Source organism: Erpetoichthys calabaricus, chromosome 18 (genome assembly GCF_900747795.2).
Source record: "Erpetoichthys calabaricus chromosome 18, fErpCal1.3, whole genome shotgun sequence".
Taxonomy (NCBI): Eukaryota; Metazoa; Chordata; class Cladistia; order Polypteriformes; family Polypteridae; genus Erpetoichthys; species Erpetoichthys calabaricus.
In genome coordinates, this window is record NC_041411.2 from 4675079 (window position 1) to 4696502 (window position 21424).

The 21424-nt window shown below is 46.4% G+C and overlaps 1 protein-coding gene across 3 annotated transcripts in view; it reads left to right on the plus strand.

Moving 5' to 3' along the window:
* smtnb (smoothelin b) overlaps positions 1–21424 on the plus strand; it is a 144477-nt gene that overhangs the window by 20290 nt on the left and 102763 nt on the right. The window contains exon 1 of one of the 3 annotated variants that reach the window (XM_028825392.2): positions 12157–13051. The exons of 1 other annotated variant lie outside the window; for it this stretch is intronic. In XM_028825392.2, the coding sequence (XP_028681225.2) occupies positions 12998–13051 (54 nt within the window). In that variant the 5' untranslated portion in view covers positions 12157–12997. Of the gene's footprint in view, positions 1–12156; positions 13052–21424 lie in introns of those variants that run through there. One more of the 3 variants, XM_051921135.1, reaches the window with a different exon arrangement.

Consider the following 21424-nt stretch of genomic DNA (forward strand, 5'->3'; position numbering starts at 1 on the left):
CTGCCACCTCGCAGTAAGGGGTCCAGGGTTCACATCTTGGGTTCCCCCTGAATGGAGTTTGCCCACTGTCCAAAAGCCATGCAGTTATGGGGATTGGCTGTAATAAACTGGCACTACTCTGTGGGTGTGCTCACCCGGCGTTGGACTGGCACCCTGTCCGGGGATCCCAGTGCTTGTTGGCACTGGCTTGAGTGTCACTCAGTCGCTGCCTCATTCAGAGTTGCTTTCTTTCATTTAGGCTCTCGCCAAACGATCAAGAAATCAGATAACCGAGTAAACATTGATGGTAATTACGGCAGACTTCAAATAATGTTTACTTATTTTCATCCTGCTGTGTGAAACACGCCCCACTGGCGTGGTAGGCATGGTTTGAATTTTGTTTTCAGTATCAGGAACACAATGAAGGCCCTGCAGTCCGTCCCCAGTATTTTAGGTGACAAGAGTCAGAGGCCTTTACAGCCATTAATGAACACTCAAAAAGCAGAGCACTCCAGTCAGCACCCATATTAAATGTTTATTGCGCCAATTGGGCAATCAGACGGGACAAAGGCTTCACCTGGTCTGACCTCTCATGAGAGACCACCGGAGACTGCACTTTGACTCGACTGGAGAGCCGACAGTCAGACACCATTGTTAACACAATTGCGTTTTGTCTCTCTGTTGAATTGCAGTCCTCTGAATGATGATGATGACGGCTCAGTGGCACTTCCAGAATGTTGTTTTGTTAATAACGCTGATAGGAAGTGCGTCTTGGAAACGCCACCAGCGTACTGCAGAGATCAATGAAGGAAGGAGCTCCTTTTGATATGTGAGGTTCAAGGCACTCAATGAGCCACAGCAGCTTACCTTCAGGAAACGTTCACCACACGAGTCACCTGGCGTGGGGGCAGCAGGTGCACAGGGGGGCGCTTGTGTGGAATCAGCACTTGGTGAGGCTGAAGGCAGGGAGAGCCACAGGCTGAGAGGCGCCATCTGATGGCTGAGCCAGAGACTCAACATGGAGGAGCAATGTGGCCACGGAGGAGGAGGTCAGCACTTATCACTGGCCCAGTGACGTGACACTCCACGGGGGTATAATAACCCGACTCTGGAAAAAGTGCGTGGCTGAGCCCCCTGGCATGTGAGGGACAGATGGACAGGTAGCTGGAGAGGCATGAAAGGCACTATATGATAGAGAAATAAAAGGTATTATTATTAGAGAGAGATTTGAATTTTAGTATAGTAGGTAGGATACGATAGATAGATAGATAGATAGATAGATAGATAGATAGATAGATAGATAGATAGATAGATAGATAGATAGATAGATGTGGCACTATATAATGATAGAATATAGAAAGGCACTACATAATGATAGAAATGAAAGGCACTATATGATAGATAGATATGAATAACACTATATGATAGATAGATAGAGATGAAAGACACTATATGATAGATAGATAGATATGAAAGGCACTATATAATAGATAGATAGATAGATAAAAGTGAAAGGCACTATATAATGATAGATATGAAAGGCACTATATGATAGATTGATAGAAGTGAAAGGCACTATATAATAGACAGATAGATAGAAGTGAAAGGCACTATATAATGATAGAGATGAAAGGCACTATATAATAGATAGATAGAAGTGAAAGGCACTATATGATAGATAGATAGATATGAATGGCACTATATGATAGATAGATAGATAGATAGAAATGAAAGGCACTATATGATAGATAGATAGATAGATAGATAGATAGATAGATAGATAGATAGATAGATAGATAGATAGAAGTGAAAGGCACTATAAGATAGATGGGCACTATATTATAGATATATAGATAGATGTGAAAGGCACTATATGACAGATAGATACACAGAAGTGAAAGGCACAATATTATAGACAGATAGATAGAAGTGAAAGACGCCATATAATAGATAGATAGAGAGTCCCTTGTGGTGGTGGGCACGTGGCCCCGCCCCCTGAGGAACCACCCACAAAACACAATGAACATAACGCATGCCTCGAGAATGAAGCACATCATTAGTAAAAGTACCGTGAAGATGAGGAGATGTTCCATTTCTGTTTTAGCAGCCCAGCGACTGAGCCGTTCACCGTTACAGAGCCCGATGAATGCACACTCCTGCCCTCATGTGTGCCCCTGGCCTGTGCCACGAGTGTGCATCGTTTTCTAACTCCGTGGTGGGTGGGTTGGTTTTCGGCGGGTCCAGAACTGTGCTATTTTAATCCCGGTGTCCGGGCTGGGCTTGCCGGGAGTTTTAGCTTATCTCAGCAGCCACAGTTGTTTCGGCACATCTGCCTGCCGTCAGCCGCTCTCGTTTGTCTAGCAGGATTGTTTTCATTCCGTCAGCTTGAGAAAGCTAACCAGCAATTAGTGGTCGATGGTGCTTGGAGTGCAGAACAAGAAAAACAGGCCGGCTGGCAGAGGTGGTACGCGGCACTGTGTTTCCATTTCCAAGGGTACTTCCAGCATACTATGTTAAGATCATGGATGGACTGAGGGTGTAGAGTTCACCTCCTGGGGGGCCGTTCAGTGGAGGTTTTCACAAGGAGGTTCATTCAGCCTTCCAAGTGAGATCTTGAGGTGCCGTATGTTTCCCTCTCTTATTCCATGGATTTAATGAATCTGGCTGTTAACCGTACTGTACGGAGTGATTGAGATGTTTGAGAGCACAGGCTGAAATAAGTATAAATAACTGTGGGAGGCTGAAGCTGATCCTGGCAGCGGTGGATGCGTGGCAGGAAGTACACCTGAGGAGGGTGTCAATGCAAATACTAAAATATGATCATTTCACACCTGCTGTCTTGGTTTCTGGGCTTAGTTTCTTATTCATCTCGTCCCACATCACGTGATTGCAAAATGTTCATGGCCACAGTGGGGCTTCACGTGATTGTTTACCTTCGGGGTATCGCACGTTCCTATTGGTCGTGTCAAGCCAATTACCTCTGGATTCACTATGGCTGGTATTCCTTCAAAGCAAAGTAACGTACTTGCGTGTAATCATTGGGGGGTGGGCGCTCACCACATTCCCGAGGTCCTCGTCTTCTGCCAAGTCAGTCCCACAGATGCCAGTTTGGTGCAAGGCAGGAGCCATGGCACTTCATGGGCGTGGCCTATTACAGTTGTTTCACGTTTGTAAAATGAGAACATCAGCAGATGACGTGTCTCCTGTGCGGTCACAAGGTGTCAGTGGTGCCTCATATTAAGCATGACCCTTCCTGGTAAGCCAAGGCTCCAAGAGGGGCCTTCCCACCGAGATGACCCTACTCGTTGTTGGTGAGACACTACGCCTGTCATCCGTCCTCCTGCTTGACCTCTCCTCTGCCCTCATCATGGTCAACCACCAGGTCCTCCTTGCCTCCCTCTAGTTTAAGTCCTACTTCTTGGGCAGATCCTAGAGATGACGTAATTTCAAGTGCTTGCCTGGTGTGCCCCAGGGATGGGTGCTGGGCCCTCTCCTCCTCCTTCTCATTAGGACCAATCACCCAATCCATACCTCTGAGTGGTGGCGATTGAGACTTCAGGGGGGGACCCCGGTGGGGTCTCGTTATTGCTTTGAGACAATCGAGACTTCAAGGGGGACCGCCACCCTTATTGCTTTGAGACAATTCAGACGGGGGACCCCATCCCTTATTGCTTTGAGACAGTCGAGACTTCACTGGGGACCCCCACCCTTATTGCTTTGAGACAATTCAGATGGGGGACTCCCATCCTTATTGCTTTGATGCCAATTGCTTCATGGCTGTTATGAGGGATGCAGCGTGTAGTTCGGCATGATGGAGTATGACGGGGGGCTTCTGAAGTTGTCCATTATCTGCCTTTGTGCCGTTTTGCTACCTGTCACTGAGGCTCGAACGCTGATATCGACCCCAAAGTCACAATTTCAGTCCCGGCCCCAGGCGGGTGACGACCTGAAGACCACCCAGGAGTTCACATCCGAGTACTGAAAGTCGCCACTCTGCGGTTCTGCTGCACTCTTTGCTCCACACTTGTTACTGCTGCTCGTTTATTTTTAGGTTTGTTTGGCTGTTTTCAACGGTGGGCCGCTTAGTGGCATCAGGCTGCACCTCATTACTGTCCCTGACGCCTCTTTAAAAGGAAATGTGACTGACGGAGCCGAGGCTTTGACTTGAGCCCACAGCATTCCTTACCTCATGTTGTTACATTCTTTGACTGATTGATTTGCCGGAGATTTTCACTTCGTTTTTGTCTTTTTCATACGGACCCAGCATTGTGTCCTCTCTTTGGGGGTATGTGTGGAGTCTCTTGACGGACCTCCTGTTTTAACACAAATGGCTCAATGTGGTAGCATTTTCAAGGTGCACACGTCCACCCATTCAACACTTTTTACTTCAGCGACATAGTGACTCAAAAAAGAAAGTGAGACCACCTTTTAAGAAACACTTTTAACTACGTACATTACATTTACCTTTTATCCAAAGCGACTTACAAAAAACCTCAACATAATCGAGCAAACATCAGTCTGAGGGACCTTTGGGAACCAATGTGACAGGACTAGGGGACAACAGTGACCACCATGAGTGAAGAGCTCTCCACTAGAGGGGGAAACCCTAGCTAGTAAACAAGAGGGCAACCAAAATATCTTAATAAAATAAAAAGATATGTTTTTACAAAATGCTCTCCAATACAAAAATAAGCAGCGAGTGTAAAGCGTTTGGAGTTCTGAGCAGTTCCAAAAATGCCCACTAGAGGGGGAAATACCATTTAAAATCAAACCTGGCTAATAACACAGAGGGCCACACTGAATGTTTATAAAATAAAAGATTTATTCTGCAAATATGCGCTCTAAGAAAAGAAAGCTCTGTAGAGCCCAAAAGGCAAAAGGAATTGCTTGCTGCAAAAAGGTGCAATCCAATGAGATCAAAGTCCCAATTCAATATTGATCATATAGCGCCTTTCCTATCTATCTAGTGTGGTTGGGCGGTGGAGGGACAAACTGGAATCAGTCAGAACTTTGGGACGCCAACCGGGCCGTTCCTTTTATTCATCACCAGACGAAGTGAACAAAACATAAGAAAAAGAAAAAATGAGCAAATGCGCTGCTTCCTGATCCGGGGTTTCCTCCTTCTCTGGAGTTTAATTTCATGCTCCGCCATGCGGGTTACTCGGGTCTTCCAGCAAATGACGCCTCTCTTTAGGCTCTGTGTCTTTTATGGTGAAACGCCTGAAAGGGGCGGGGCTACATACCCTTACTGGGCGGTCTCTCGGAGCTGTGAGGGCAGAAGAGAAACAGGACAAAGTGAGCGGTGCCCCCCCCCCCCCCCATCTCGGTGGGTTATTGCATACTTTTCCCCAGCCCTCAGAGGAGTCATGCCTTTCATATCTATCTATCTATCTATCTATCTATCTATCTATCTATCTATCTATCTATCTATCTATCTATCTATCTATCTATCTATCTAATCCTGCCAACTACGCTATCAATCTATCTATTATATAGTTCCTTTCATATCTATCTATCTATCAAGCTATCTAATCCTGCCAACTATGCAATCTATCTATGTATCTATCTATCTAATCCTGCCAACTACGCTATCAATCTATCTATTATATAGTTCCTTTCATATCTATCTATCTATCTATCTATCTATCTATCTATCTATCTATCTATCTATCTATCTATCTATCTATCTATCTATCTATCTATCTATCTATCTATCTAATCCTGTCAACTACGCTATCAATCTATCTATTATATAGTTCCTTTCATATCTATCTATCTATCAAGCTATCTAATCCTGCCAACTATGCAATCTATCTATGTATCTATCTATCTAATCCTGCCAACTACGCTATCTATCTGTCTATCAAATAGACATGAAAGGCACTATCTATCTAACATGCCCAAAATGATTTAAATATTTAAAAAGTCCACTAGGATGTTCCAACATTCCACCCTTCAACACAAACTGCTAATCTAAATGAGCTAAGGTCACTCCTTTGTGGAAGTGCTGCGCTGATGCCCTGTTCTGCTTCCCTCACATCCCCTTCACTTCCATGCATTCCTCATTTTCCCACGGCACTCTTGAGCAGGCCCATTTTCTGTTTCATGTCCTTGCCCTCCCAGATCCCAGCACTGGTACCCTGCAACACAGAAGGCGATGACCCGTAGACGATCGGGGAATCCCTCGTCTTAAGCTGCGCACCCAGGGGTTAAGGGTTATCTTGAATGGAATTACACACTCACTGGAAGAAATCCGTCTCTTCTGACAGCCTCATGGGGGTGTCTTTTTGTTACCGTAAACAGGAAAGCAAGTGAGTGACAAGCCGAGAGGTGAAGTGCCACCCACTCCTGGGCGACAGAGATGGCAACGGCCAGAGAGTGAGGTGTCAGAATTCCCCCCTGACTGCTGCCCGGCCGACCACATAGCACAGGTGTCCCCGTATCACTGCCAGTCAAGTTATTCCCTTGGGCTGGTGATGACTGAAGCAGGACGTTTGTGGTTTATGGTAACACGCCTTCCTCATCAGCACAGACATGCTCGTGGCAGGAGTTTGGGTAATTCAGTTATTTAGTTCGGTACGAGTTTAGATTTTTTTTTTTTTTTTTAATTGAGAAGGTTGAACAAATGAGAGTTCTTATCCCAAGACTGTTGATGGACTGTCCTAAGAGATGGACAGCAGCCCAAATATCGGACTTGAGCTGCCTGAAATGTCAACGACAGCTGCTGGGTGAGAGACCTCAGCGGCCACATCTGAGTCTAATGAGAGGAAATGAAGTTCAAGGCAGGAGGAGGCACTCGGCCAATGGCTGCCACTGTCCTCAGGTGGAGATCAACCTCCTCACTGAGCCCTCTCCTCCTCCAGTCCCATGGTCTCTCCTGTCAGTGCTGTGCCTCTCCTTCCCTCCAGAGGATCACACGGCATCGGTAGAATCTTGTCATGTCTCACTGATATTACAGTTGGTAAAGATGGACCTCCTTGTTATCCCAGCCCACCCGTCTATTTAACTCTCCATTGCTGTGTTCAGCTTGGCATCATTTAGACCCATCAAGTGGGTACACAACCTTGGGGTGATGATGGACGGCCAACTGTCCTTCAGGGGGCCATATTGTTATGGATGTTTCGGTTTTGCAGATTCACTCTATGCAATGTCCACAAGATCAGACCACATCTGGCAGAGTATGCAGCACAACTCCTGCTCCATGCTTTGGTTTTGCCAGGTCCGGACTATGGCACCTCTCTACTGGCAGGTGTCACCAAGCCACCGCTGGCATGTGTCACTCCACTCCATGTATGATGCTCAAATCCTTGAAGCTCGCCTACAGACTGACCAGGGGGTCAACTCCTGCATATATGGAGACACACGTGAGGTTCTCTTCTCCAAATGCTTCTTCAACACAGTGAGGGGGCCAGAAATTCCAGCTTGTTCCACCACCTGGGAGCTTTCCATGAAGAAGAGTCTGGATGGAGATTTGATACCACCAGATGATGTTCATCAGCAGCAGCCATGAGTGGGCAAGAAGGATCTGAGGACCTTACAAATGTCTGGGTTGGGTTGTATTATGGGGTGGTTGCCAAGCTTTACTTTATTGTGATTTCTCTGCCTTATGTCCCCAGCTAAGATGTTTGCTTTGGATTTACCATGTCGTGCTGTTGCAGGCAGTGATGTGAAAAGAGGAAGGACTTGTGCCCACCTTGGTTGGTGGACCACCAGATGTGGCTTGGCTATATATATATATATCGGTGGGCAGCACTCCTAATATTCTTACAGTCAGCTAAGGCACCCCCCAAGATTTGTGGCAGTACGAACGTTCTGCGCATGTGGCTGCTACTGGCCTCGACAAAGCATCATGAGGCTCTTGGAACAAAAAAGAAAATGTCCGTCTAAGTGGGCCACCCCGTGACTTTCCATTCGGTGAATGCAGCTTATTTGCTGTTTAAAAAAGCTTTGCCGATCCACACTACTCATTAGCCGAGCTGCGAATCGCACAGCGGAGCATGCTGGGAGCTACGCCGTGTCCGCCGTTTATCGATAAGCGTGAGTGGCCAGTTTCATTTTTGTGTTTGCTTTTTTCTTTCTCTGTCTTTGAACGTCAACCCAATCATGAGGACTTGACTGATTGCATTCAAACTCCATGACGGCTTATCGATGTTGGCTGACTATTGGAATCTTTGGAATGTGTCAACTCCCGTCCTGAAGCTCGCTTTCGGGTTCCAGGCAGTTTTTTTTTTTCTTGACTCATGGCCTTACACTCCGCTGATGTATTTGAAGAAGCCGCTGGTGTGTGTGTGTGTGTGTGTGTGTGTGTGTTCTGTAATTCCTGTAGTTTATTCTGGAAGAAAAAAAAATGGAGTGGCCATCTGATGGACAACACAAGCTTGAAAGAGAAGCACATCTCTGAGGTGCCAGCCCAGGGGGTTTTCTAAATGTTGTCACACCCGTGCGCTTGGGAGACACCTGGAGGGCCTGAACGAAAGTAATTCCACACCAGAGCAGGGGGTGGCGGAGTGCACTAACACTTTCTCTCACTTTCCTGAAGACCGTTCACGGGAAATCCCGCCTGACCCCGATGATGCCACTTCCAGTTCGGCCACCCCCCGTGATGACGTCATTTTCGTTTTTTTGGAGGGGGTCGGGGTAGGGGAGGCGCCCCCTGTGATGATGTAATTTCCGGTTACAGGCCCAATGATGTCACTTCCGTTTTGCCAGTGCCACTGTGAGGACGTCACTTCCGGTTACAGGGCCAATGATGTCACTTCCGGGGGCCCCTGTGATGACGTTACTTCCGGTTACAGGCCTAATGATGTCACTTCCATTTTTCTGGGCCCCTGTGATGACATCACTTCTGGCTACAGGCCCACTGACGTCACTTCCAGGGGTGCCTGTGGTGATGATGTCACTTCTAGTTACAGGCCCAATAGTGTCACCTCCAGGGGCCCCTGTAATGATGTCGCTTCTGGTTACAGGCCCAATGGTGTCACTTCTGGGGGCCCCTGTGATGACGTTACTTCCGGTTACAGGCCTAATGATGTCACTTCCATTTTTCTGGGCCCCTGTGATGGCGTCACTTCTGGCTACAGGCCCAATAATGTCACCTCCAGGGACCCCTGTAATGATGTCGCTTCTGGTTACAGGCCCAATGGTGTCACTTCTGTTTTCTGGGCCCCTGTGATGATGTCACTTCTGCTTACATGCCCAATGATGTCACTTCTGGTTCTGGTCCCCCTGTGATGGTGTCACTCCCGGTTCCAACCCTTTTGATGACTTCACGTCCAGGTCCGAGCTTATGGAGGAGGACCCTTCTGGTTCTGCCCTAGATGACCTCATTTCCTGTTCTGGCCTTTAAAGCCGCCATCTTACCTCCATACCATCAGTTCCATATTGAACTCAAATCTGTGCATGTCAGTGGCATAACGGATACCCTTTCCGCTACCAGGGAACAACATACGGGTGGCTGCCCCAAACTTTTTTTTTTTTTTGACTTTTTTGTCTCCTAATTGAGACAATGTACAAGGCCCCCCCATGATGTTCCATTTTCCTTGATTCCCTCCTCTGCTCCAAAGTTGAAAACTACAAATCAAACAATTCAGTGCACATGGCAGACTTTCATTGGAGAGGGGAATTTGGTCACAGAATACTTCTTCAATGTGGCCCCCTATCCCTAAATCCCCCCCTTCATTTTAGGGCACCAATTGTCGTCACAGGTGTTGGTGATTCCTCAGGTGGGATTCATGGCTTCATAAGACACCTCAGCCTGGAGTCATCATGAGGACAAGAGCTGTGCCAGTGAAAGTCAAAGAGGCCATTATGAGGCTGAAAAACGAGAATAACATCATTGGAGACATCGGGAAAGCCTTAGGATGACCAAAATCAACCGTCTGGGAATATCATGAAGAAGGACGAGCACAGGAATCATAAAGGGGCTGGTAGGCCAAGGAAGACCTCCACTGCCAATGACAGAAGAATCCTCACTATGGTCAAGAAAAAGCTGTCCCGTCTTCAGGGGGCCGATGTGGACATGTCAGAGACAGAAGACTTCATAAACACAAACACAGAGGCCACACTGCAAGGTGCAAACCACAAAGACAGGATGGCCAGATGACAGTTTGTGGCAAAAGGACATCAAACAGCCTGCAGAATTCTGGGAAAAGGGCTGGTGGACAGACGAGACCTCAATCTACTGTTTGGAATATCATAAGAAAGAATGCACTCAGTAATCATAAAGGGTCTGGTAGGCCAAGGAAGACCCCCACTACTGATGACAGAAGAATCCTTGCTGTGGTCAAGAAAAAGCCCCAATGCCTGTACGACAGACCAGAAATAGTCTACAGGGGGCTGATGTGGATGTGTCAGGGACGACTATCAGCAGAAGACTTCATGAACAGAAACACAGAGGACACACTGCAAGATGGAGACCAAAATAAGGGATGGCCAGATGACAGTTTGGGGAAAAAGGACTTCAAAGAACCTGCAGAATTCTGGGAAAGGGTCTTGTGGACAGACAAGACAAAGACGAACCTCTTCAGAGTGACAACAAGAGCAAAGTGTGGAGACGACAAGGAACTGCCCGAGATCCAAAGCAGACCACCTCATCTGTTAAACATGGGGGCTTGGGCACATATGGTTGGCACACTTCTCTTCACTGATGATGGACCTGTTGACAGCGCGACACATTGAATTCTGAGGTGTTTAGAAACTAGTGATCACCTCAAGTCCCAGTAGATGCCTCCAAAGTCACTGCATGGCGCTTCACCCACCAAGATAATGAGCCAGACATACTGCTGGGGCAGCACAACCAAGGTAAAACAGAAAATTCTGGAATGGCTGAGTCAGTCGCCCAATTCCAATCCAACTGAGCAGGCCTTCAATATGCTGAGGAGAAAACTGAAGGAGACAAGCCCCCCAAAGCAAGCAGGAGCTGAAAATGGCTGCATTGGAGCATCACCAGAGAAGACCCTCAGAGCCTGGTGACATCTATGAATCTCAGACCTTAAGTGGCCACTGCATGCAAAGGATAAGCCACAAAGTCCTAAATATGACAACGGCTTTACTGACCTGTCATTGCTGTGTCCCAAACATTATAGTGCCCCCCTAAGTTTGGGGGGGGGGGGTGTAGAAATAATTGTTGTATGACTGAAATGTACACCAATACCATTCAATGAAAGTCACTTCAATCACGTCTGAATTGTTTGATTTGTAATTTCAAGCTGTGGAGGTAAATCAAGTGTCATTGTCCCACATGTTATGGAGGGCGCTATAAATATCGTATGCTCCACTCTGGTCATATCCGTCCATTGCTCCCTCATATTGTTAGTAAAACACGACCTCCCTCTTCTGATCTCACGCTGCCGAACATCTATGGAAGCACCTGAAATGTGCAGTCTGGAGAAGACCCTCTTCAAAGCTGACCCCGCTGGAGCAGACTGCACAGGACGAGGGGGTCAAGCCACCTGTGGAGACCACCGGGAATCAATTGTTTGCAGTTGGATGTGCAACAAAATATAAGTTTAGGGGTCCCGTCATTTTTGTCCAAGCCATTTCCATTTTTGTTGTCATTTGAAATGTTCTGTTGGAGCAGAATTCAAAAGCAAAGTCTGATTTGTCTTAAATATGGAATACAGATTGATGGGTGTCAATTATGTCTGTCAGCTTCAAGTTATTGTAGATGCAGTCGTGGGTTCTATTTTTTTTCTTGGAGGGGGTACCAACAATTTTGCCCACGTCTGTATGTGATTAGGACGGACGAGCTTGGTGGACCGAATGTTCCAACGCGCTGTGTTCTGAGCGGGTATTTCATCCCCCAACGCCCCCACCCCTATAGCGGGGTTCAGTACTGGAAGGACTTGTTAAACCAGGTTTTTGAGCCGTTGTCCTAAATGGACAGTTGGGCCGTCTCTTTGCCTCAAATCTTTTCCGTTTTTGAAATTTTGACAAAACAAATATACGGTGTTCATTTCCATCGATAAAAAAAAACGGAGACATTTTGCAGGAAACGTGCAAGAAAATAAAAAAAATCCCTGCACCTGTCCGGAGCAATGCAGACTTCAACTCCCAGAAGTCGACGGTTGCTTTGGGGGCGGGCCTACGGGTTACAACTGTCCAATGAATATAGCTGTGAATTTTGACCACGCCCCAAACGTAGTGTAGGGGGCCGGGTGAAGTATGACACGTGGTGGGGAAAGCCATGAAAATTTGAAGCTCGCGCTCCCGTCCTTAAAGGCGACGCAGAGTTTGTTTGTGGAAGTCTGTTGCTCGCAAATACCGGAGACACTTAAAAAAAAGAGAGTTGTGGGAAGAAGGAAAATATAAAAATACTTTACTGAAACGAGTGTGCGAGTCGCGCGTAGAAGGTCAGTCAAGGACCCGGTGACTGCGGAAAGCGGCCGAAGGAAAAAAAAAAAAAAACACAAGCCAAAACGAAGCGTGCGGGCGCCGAGTGGGACGAGAGGCTCAGCAATCTGTTCTTTGACTTTCTGAAAAAATGTGGAGAACGTGATCCGGTGGGCAGTAACCGCAACAAAGCCTGCCTCTGTTTTAAAAAAGTGGGATTTTTGTATAAATATCACTTCACAACAGCGGCAAACTACGGTACAAGGAAATCTCGGTCACGACAAATTTTGGTTTGACTTCATTACTTAACGCGATTTTACCGTGAATTGAAACAGGACTGAACTATCCGGTGTTTGCTTTCCCTCAGACCCGGGGGATGTGCAGTCGGCACCGCTTCGACGGCTGCTATTCTCTGCTGTGAAGCCGATCGTATTTGGGGCTTCGCTTCGAAGGAGGCTCGTGTATTGCCACGCTCCGCGTTTCTTTTTCCCTCCGTCCCGGTGAAGCGGCGCCTGAAACTGCCCGCACCTCTCTTCACCTCACCTCCATTGCTGGGATTGTGGATGCGGGCTGCGTTACTAGAGCTCTAGCCGTGCTCGATATCCCCACATTGTCAAGTTTGTTCACCGAGAGACATCGTTAGTCCCGCTTTTCTCCGTGCGCGCGAGGTGAGAAGGAACAGCTTACGATGTCGGCGCTGGACAGGTACTCCGCTCTGGACGAGCCCTCTCTCCGCATTTTGGTAAGTCGATCAAACGTTCTGTAATTTAAATCACTTGACATGTGTTTGTTTTAAAAGTGTGGGCACCATTATTAAAATAGGTGGACGATGACAGAGTGAATTTATATTTTAAAACCGACCATTTCAATCCCGATGTGTGCTGTGATTACTTGGCTGTTGCGGCACCACCAGGTCCTGACCTGTTTTCGTGGTGCTCGCTTCACCGTGTAGTTCATCGCGGGGTACAAACATTCACATCAAGTCTATTTACTTTTTTTTTTTAAATTTTATTTATTAATTTTATTGTAATCATTCCATACAAATAGATCAATTTATAACAAAAAAATGAAGACAAATCAATTGTATCAATTTACTTTTATAATAATAAAAGTCTATTTACTTGTTATTATTATGTTTTTTTAGATTTAACCATCAGTGTTTGTTCATTTTTGTTTTTGTTGCCTTGTGGCCGGTCGCGAGTCGAAGACTCCGCGTGTCGCACGTCACTACTTTCTGGGCCAGTGATAGGCGCCGCCCCCGAAGTGCCATCAGGCAGCGGAGGACGTGCCATCAATCCGTTTATCTCATTCGATCGCAGCCATTCTCTTCCCGACCCTTTTCCAGTTCAACTCACTTAAGCGGCACCATGAGCGAATTTACTGATCAGGTTGTCGATTTTGGAGCGGCGTTGCCATCCAGGACTTTGGGGTCCGTTAAGTTGGTCACATCGCACCCCAGCCGCTGCTGCACCGGGTTGACAAGTTGTGTTTTAGGGCTTCAGGGTGACTCGTCTGCAGCTAGACTCGAGTGGTGGAGTGGGCCATGCGATGGACTGTCGCCTCCCGGGCTGGTACTTAAAACCCAGTGCTCCCAGTATAGAAATAACTGCTAAAAACGCATTGCAGACAATATGGAGCTCAGTATATTATTAATCACGTAGTGCAGTGGGGGCAGATTTTAAATATGTTAATTACATCTTGCCTGAAGAAGGGGCCTGAGTTGCCTCGAAAGCTTACATATTGTAATCTTATTAGTTAGCTAATAAAAGGTGTCATTTTGCTTGGCCTTTCTCTACATTCATAATGGCTAACACGGTACAACACCCTAGTACTACTTGGATCAACTATTTAACTGTGGATCCATAGTGCAGTCCTGTTCTGTAATGACATTTAATGGCTCTTCACTGGGTTGTGCGGCTCCTTGTTGAAACCTTTGCTTGTCCCAACACCATTTCATCCTGCGACGGGTTCCTTGCATGTTTGTGCTTCAAAGATCTTTGTAATATGGACAAAAAAAAAAGTGTGTACTGCAACGATTCTTAACTTTTGTTGAGTCACAGACCCCTTTAAGAATCGGATGCAAGCTATGGACCCCCAGACATAAACACAACTTTGGGTGCAATGAATGTAATGCAATTTATTTATTGAGAATTGATTGTGAATGTCATATAGGTATAAGACAAAGTATTATTAAACATTAAAGTGAATAATCGAACAAAAACACCCCTTTTTATGCAAATAGTAAAAGGCTGCTTATTATAATTATGAAATCCTCTTATGCAAATTAAAACAGATCTTCTACTACATCTACCCTCTCGCTATCCACTTTATTTCATTGAGAAGGTTGTTCTTGTTTGCGTTGAATGAGAATATGAAACTGTGGGGTGGTCTTCGACAAGGTGGGACGCATATTATCTTTGACATCCAATCCATTTCGACTTTTGGTTTTGATAGAAACAAGCGCTGAAAACCCACACTCACCAAGGTATGCAGTGGCAATGAAAGAATCAACTGTACCAGATTGTATAGTGAATAGAAATGTTCATTTTTATCGGACCCCCTAGTTTAATGTTATGGTGGTCTTTAAAGCAAGTTAATTAGTGTATAAAAATCGTGAGTCCTTTTAAAATCAGGAACTCATTGGCATTTCACCATCTAGTTATTGTTAAATTATCTCATTGGAGCCAGTTAGAGATCTTAAATAATTTGATGGATCTTTCTAGAACCTTCATGCTGATGGGTTGGTAAACAAAAATGGTTCCCCTATGGCATCGCTTGGATGGACCACTCGGGCACTTTATATTTTTTTTAAGAGTGAGGGGTTCAGGTGGTGAACTTTGAGGACTTTCTGCAGCATAACGTCATTAAAACCGAGGAACTGGTTATTGTTTTTGGTCATTTATTATTAAGAGTGTGCGGCACGGTGGCGCAGTGGGTAGCACTGCTGCCTCGCAGTTGGGAGACCTGGAGACCTGGGTTCACTTCCCGGGTCCTCCCTGCGTGGAGTTTGCATGTTCTCTCCGTGTCTGCGTTGGTTTCCTCCCACAGTCCAAAGACATGCAGGTTAGGTGGATTGGCGATTCTAAAATTGGCCCTAGTGTGTGCTTGGTGTGTTTGTGTGTGTCCTGCGGTGGGTTGGCACCCTGCCCAGGATTGGTTCCCTGCCTTGCGCTTTGTGTTGGCTGGGATTGGCTCCAGCAGACCCCCGTGACCCTGTGTTTGGATTCCGCGGGTTGGAAAATGGATGGATGGATGTATTTTTAAGAGTTCATATTTATTTGGGGGATGGTGGGGATGAATGAACAAACGGTGCCCTCCATGACGTTTGGCACCTTTTTTATGTTTAAGAATGTAGGGCTAGGGGTACAGGCTGAAAAATATAAAGGGGGGAAATTTTAGTGTGAACGAGGTTCCCTGAGGAAGTCCTCCATCCCGATCAGTTATTGTGCTTTATGGAGCTTAACGTTTCTTTAGATGGAGTGCTCTTCCTATATCACGGTTTTGTACAGATGTTTCGTTATTTTACATTCTGTGGAATATGTCTGATGGATTACAGGGTGTAGAATTATTTATTCCGCTCATCTGGTCACATTTCTAAAGACAAATTCTATTCCTTCAGTCCGCTGAGGCTGTCTGTTGAGCTAATAGCTAAGATGTCCCAAACAAAGTCCTCCAGGATGTGACGCCAAGCAGACGTCAGCGATGACGCCGTGCCTCCCTCGACATAAAGGAGCTATTATATAGTGCCTGTCATGTCTGTCTACCGGTGTGTGCTGCGCTTCTTAACACACAAACAAACCGTTTAAAGTGGCGCTAAGGTGTCCGCTGCTCTCTTTGCTCTTCACTATTCGGCGTCTGCTGACTTCCAGGAAAGGCCACAGTTCAGAACTCCGCTCCCTAAGTTCACCGCGCCCGTGTGATGAACGCTGTCCTGGTAATGCTCAGAGTGGTGAAACCTTGAAAATAAACGGCACACTCGTTTTTGGCTCTGAGGAATCTTTTTTTGCATTTGTGTATTCAGTGCTGTGGAGTCGGAGTCGGTTCCAATGTTCGGTTTTGTAGTAAGCGTAAATTGTAATATGATGTCGGTTTCACTTCTACAGATTCAGTGAAATGTTTTTATTTTATTTATTTTTCCATCCATCCATTATCCAACCCGCTATAACCTAACTACAGAGTCACGGGGGGGTCTGCTGGAGCCAATCCCAGCCAACACAGGGCACAAGGCAGGAAACAAACCCTGGGCAGGGCGCCAGCCCACCACAGGGCACACACACACACCCACACACAGGACAATGTAGAATCGCCAATGCCAGGTCTCCTAACTGTGAGGCAGCAGCACTACCACTGCGCAACCACATATTTATTTATAATTTTTGGCATTTTATTGATTTTTATTAAAATCAAATAACATTCCATACAAGCAAGTCAAGTTTATCAATAAGAAATCAACCCCACCCATGAGAAAGGGAGCAAGGCCTGCAGAGTCAAACTTTTTAAGCTAGTAAAAATAAAGAAATAGATAAATTTAATGAATGAATACAAATAAATGGAATAAGAGGGGGGGGGGGGGGGATCTGCTTCCTCAATTCACATGCTTATTCTAGAATGTTCTTGATTAGATCCTGTTTTTCTTTTGGCCTTTTGGTAGACCCGTGGCTTCTTTTATTAATTTTGTAAGTTTGATGTCACTCTGTGTTTGTCAGTCAGTCAGTTATCGTCCCACTTGCTATATCCAACTACAGGGTCACGGGGGGTCCGCTGGAGACAATCCCAGCCAGCACAGAGAGCGCAAGGCAGGAAACAAATCCCAGGCAGGGTGCCAGCCCACCGCAGGGCACACACACACACCCCAAAGGGACAATTTAAGATCGCCAGTGCACCAAACCTGCATGTCTTTGACTGTGGGAGGAAACCAACGCAGACACGGGGAGAACATGTAAACTCCACACAGGGAGGACCCGGGAAGTGAACTCCTAACTGCGAGGCAGCAGCGCTACCCACTGCGCCACCGTGTCGCCCCCTCGGTGTTTGTATCCTCTTTTATTAAATAATATAATGCTGTTGGCCTTCCTCTCTTTCTCTTGGGTGGGAAGTTGAATGGAATTTAGTTTTGTTAAGTTTGACGTGTTGGTATGGAACGTTACTCGCTTTTATTTTATTCAATAAAACAAATCCATTTAATAAAAAAAGCCACAATGGCATCCCAAACCTGAACAGCTTAGGGTGCCAAAGGGCAGCTTGATGATTCACGCTGGCACTGAGTGGGGAGGTTGGGTGCTTTCAGTCCGTGGCGTAAATAAATGAGTCTCCTTACAAATGGAGTCGGTGGTACCAGAAAATGAGAATTGAAGGTTTTGTGTATCGACAGCAAAGGCCCTGGTGTGGAACTGCAAACGCGTTAGGGAGAAAATGGATAGTTCAAATCTGCACCCTCGCCTTCTAATAAGACAAACGTTTGTGGTAAAAAATAAAGCCAGTCGTCCTTTGAAAAGATTTTATACCATTATTTAAAGCTACTTGTTTGGTTTTCTTTAAATCTAAATAATTTCTTTGCAAGCCATCAAAAAGAGTGTTGTGAGGTTACTAATCCATCTGCTCGTGTTCCTGGTGCCCTTGATACATGAGTGGGGGGGGGGGTGAGTTGGGGGGGGTGAGTTGGGTGGGCATCTCCTCCAAGATTAGAAATTGTTCTTAACAAAGGATGGCGTGCGCTTTTAGAGCTAATTTTGCCAAAGTGGTCCTCCAGAGCGATGCCACGGGGGGAGTCCATTTCTGGTCCCCAAAAGAACAGTTTTGTAAAGATAACGTTCAAAAGGAGCCTTCATTTAGCTCTGTCACAGCTCTCATAAATGGTGGCGAAGAGATAAGAGACTGGTGGAGTGCCAAGGTGTTCCTGGTTTGAAAAGCACTCTGGCGACACACACAATCACTACGCTGCGCCGGTCCTCTTCTTGTTCTTCTGTCCTTCTGGACATTCCAGGTTTCGGTTTGCAGCTCCTCTGTGCTTTTATGGGATATTCATGCCACCATAACTCACGAGACGTTACCTAACATTATGGGTGCTGATGACGAAGTGTAGTTTTCATTAATGCGCCTTGCAATTTTCTATGTTGCGTATAATTTAACTCTGAGTCAAATTTAATTATCCTATCTATCTATCTATCTATCTATCTATCTATCTATCTATCTATCTATCTATCTATCTATCTATCTATCTATCTATCTATCTATCTATCTATCTATCTATCTATCTATCTATCTTATCCTGCCTACTATACTAAAATTAATATCTACATATCTGTCTTTTATATAGTGCCTTTCATAACTGTCTATCTCTCTTATAGCATCTTACATATCCTATATCATTACATACCAGGAAATAGAAGGGTGAGCGTCTCGATTGTGGCAGCCACAGGGTGATACCACTGCTCTCTGTGCCGGGTAAAGTCCTTGCTAGGGTCGTCCTCAACAGGATCCGTGATCACTTGCTCACCTGCCAGCGACCGGAGCAGTCTGGTGTTACGCCTAAGAAGTTTACCATCAACTGCATCCTGGCACATACTGTACGACATGTCCTCCAGTCCCATGATGCACCTGTTTGAGCCCTCCCACCTACTTGAGACTAGCCAAGTCTGTCACCATACATACTGTACGACAAACAAACAGTCCCATGATGCACCTGTTTGAGCCCTCCCACCTACTTGAGACTAGCCAAGTCTGTCACCATACATACTGTACGACAAACAAACAGTCCCATGATGCACCTGTTTGAGCCCCCCCTCAAGACTAGCCGAGTCTGTGACCATACATACTGTACGACAAACAGTCAAACAGTCCCATGATGCATCTGTTTGAGCCCCCCCCCCCCCCAAGACTAGCCGAGTCTGTCACCATACGAACTGTATGAGATGTCCTCCAGTCCCATGATGCACCTGGTTGCTCGCCTCGGCACAGCTTCAAGGGCTGCTCTGTGGTTCTTGTGATGTGGTGACCAGACCTGCAGATGCGGTTTCACTATAAGGGTCCATTAGGGTCCAAGCATGACGACTCTCCATTTTTACTCAACGGTGTTTGCGTTTTATTTGCCGTTTTCATCGCTTCTGCTCATTACGTAGATGGGGAGAATGTTGTGTCATCCCTAAATCCTTACTTCGAGGGGGCTTTCTGCAGGTCAGTGTCTCCCTTCTTGTGTTCAGAACTGACGTTCCTTTGCACGTTTTCTACGTTAAACTGCACTTTTTTCAAAGGTCTGAAGCTCTCCGGAGTCTCGTCGAGGAGGCGACGGCAAATGGAGCAAAGATGGAAAAAACAAGGAGCGATGCAAATAATTAATCTCGAAGTTAAAATGAACATAAAAGAGGACTTGAACCCCCTGGTTGAAATGTAACAAAGGCCCCCACGTGATGGTCTTGTGATGACGATGGCCTGTAAAGGGCGGTTTTGTGGCCTCTCCATATTTTGTATCTGTAGATCGGGGGGGTCATGGAATGGCGGATCACTTCCCCGAGTCCTCCACATTTGTTGTTGCCGTTTAATTTGCACTAACGAGTAGAGAGATTTAGCATAAAAGTGGTCCTGCAATCAGTAAAGAGAAGGCCGACACAAAAGGGGGGCTTGTGCACGGCCAAAAAGGGGAGAGAGAGAAGTGATTTACTCCCTGGGGTCTCAGCAGTAGTTTGACTTTAACTTTAACCCCCCACCCACCCCCTTGTCTTGCCCAGTGTGTTGGGGTGGGCTTCGTTTTTTTTGTTTTTTTTAATAGTTCATCAAGATCGTGTATCTTGGAGGAATTCCAGGGCATAAACACGCACAATTGCAAAGCAACCGTTAAAGGCTTCCAGCTGCAGCTCCTTCATATTCATGAAATTCCCGAGCCGGCCCACCATACGCAGCGCTGGGCTGATCTCGCGGAGGTTGCTCTCATTGTTACACCTGTCTCCGTAATGCCCTTTGAGGTGGGCTGCTGTGCAGGGTTGCTCCGTTCTTCTTCTCTTTGCCAAACGTAGAACAGGCTTCAAGGCCGAAGGTGTGCTGTGTGCAGGCAGTGTCTTGTGGCCAGTAGGGGCCGCCAGCGAGCCCCACACACCAGACATAACTACACTATACTACACGGTACGGTCAAGGGTTCAAATACAAGGAGCTTGTTGCCTCCTTTTCACATAGGAATAAATAATAATACATGTTATTTATATAGCGCCTTTCCCTTGCTCAAGGTGCAATAAAAAAGTCACAAACTCTGTTTCCTCCTTCCATGCCTCTTATGTCTGGTTAGCCTCTATGGACACCCAAACATCCAACGAAAAACCGGCACGGACACAAGGTAACAGCACCAAGGGTCTTTTACTGCGGGGAAACTCTTCCACAAGTATAATAAAGCACAAAGACCGCACGCTCTTTGTCTTCTTTCTCTCTCGGTCACTGCCTCCTTCACTCTTCCTCACAAGTGTTGCCCACCTTCCTTCCCACTCTGGCTCCTCCAACTGGGACAGGCAGCTCCTTTTAGTTACTTTGATACGGTCTTCTGTTTACGTGGTCCGAAAGCACTTCTGGGTGAGACAGAAACCACCCTGATGTAGGGCTTTCCAGTTCATGCAGCACCCCCTGGTGGCCCTCCTGGAACCCAACAGGTCCGAGTTGAAGAACTCCGTGTCCCTCGCTGCCCTGTGGTTGATTTCGAGGCACCGTGGCAACCCAGGGGGCCTGCCATCTAGCTCTCTGGAAGAGATGCTACCCTGTGTGTGCTCGCTCTCCCTCCATCCCCCTGGTCCTTCTCCCTCTCATGGGCATCTCTGCCAGGTACTCTTGTTGGCCATCCCTTACACTTCCACTAGGGGGCATTGCAGTACCCCAAACTATGATTTATTTATACCAATACCTTAGCAAAAGTCTTTCTTTCTTTCTTCGACTTCAGCTTTATTTGGACTAGGGAGTATTTCCGGTGGTAAGGCATAGCCACTTGGAAGCACTTCTGGGTAAATCAGAAAGCACCCACAGATCCCAACAGGACTGCCCTATGGGACTACAGGTCCCAGAATGCCCTGTGGTTGTCTGTGTGGGAATCCTGACCCTGGATCCTGAAGTCCTGACAGGATGTCTCCCTTTGTCCTTCTGT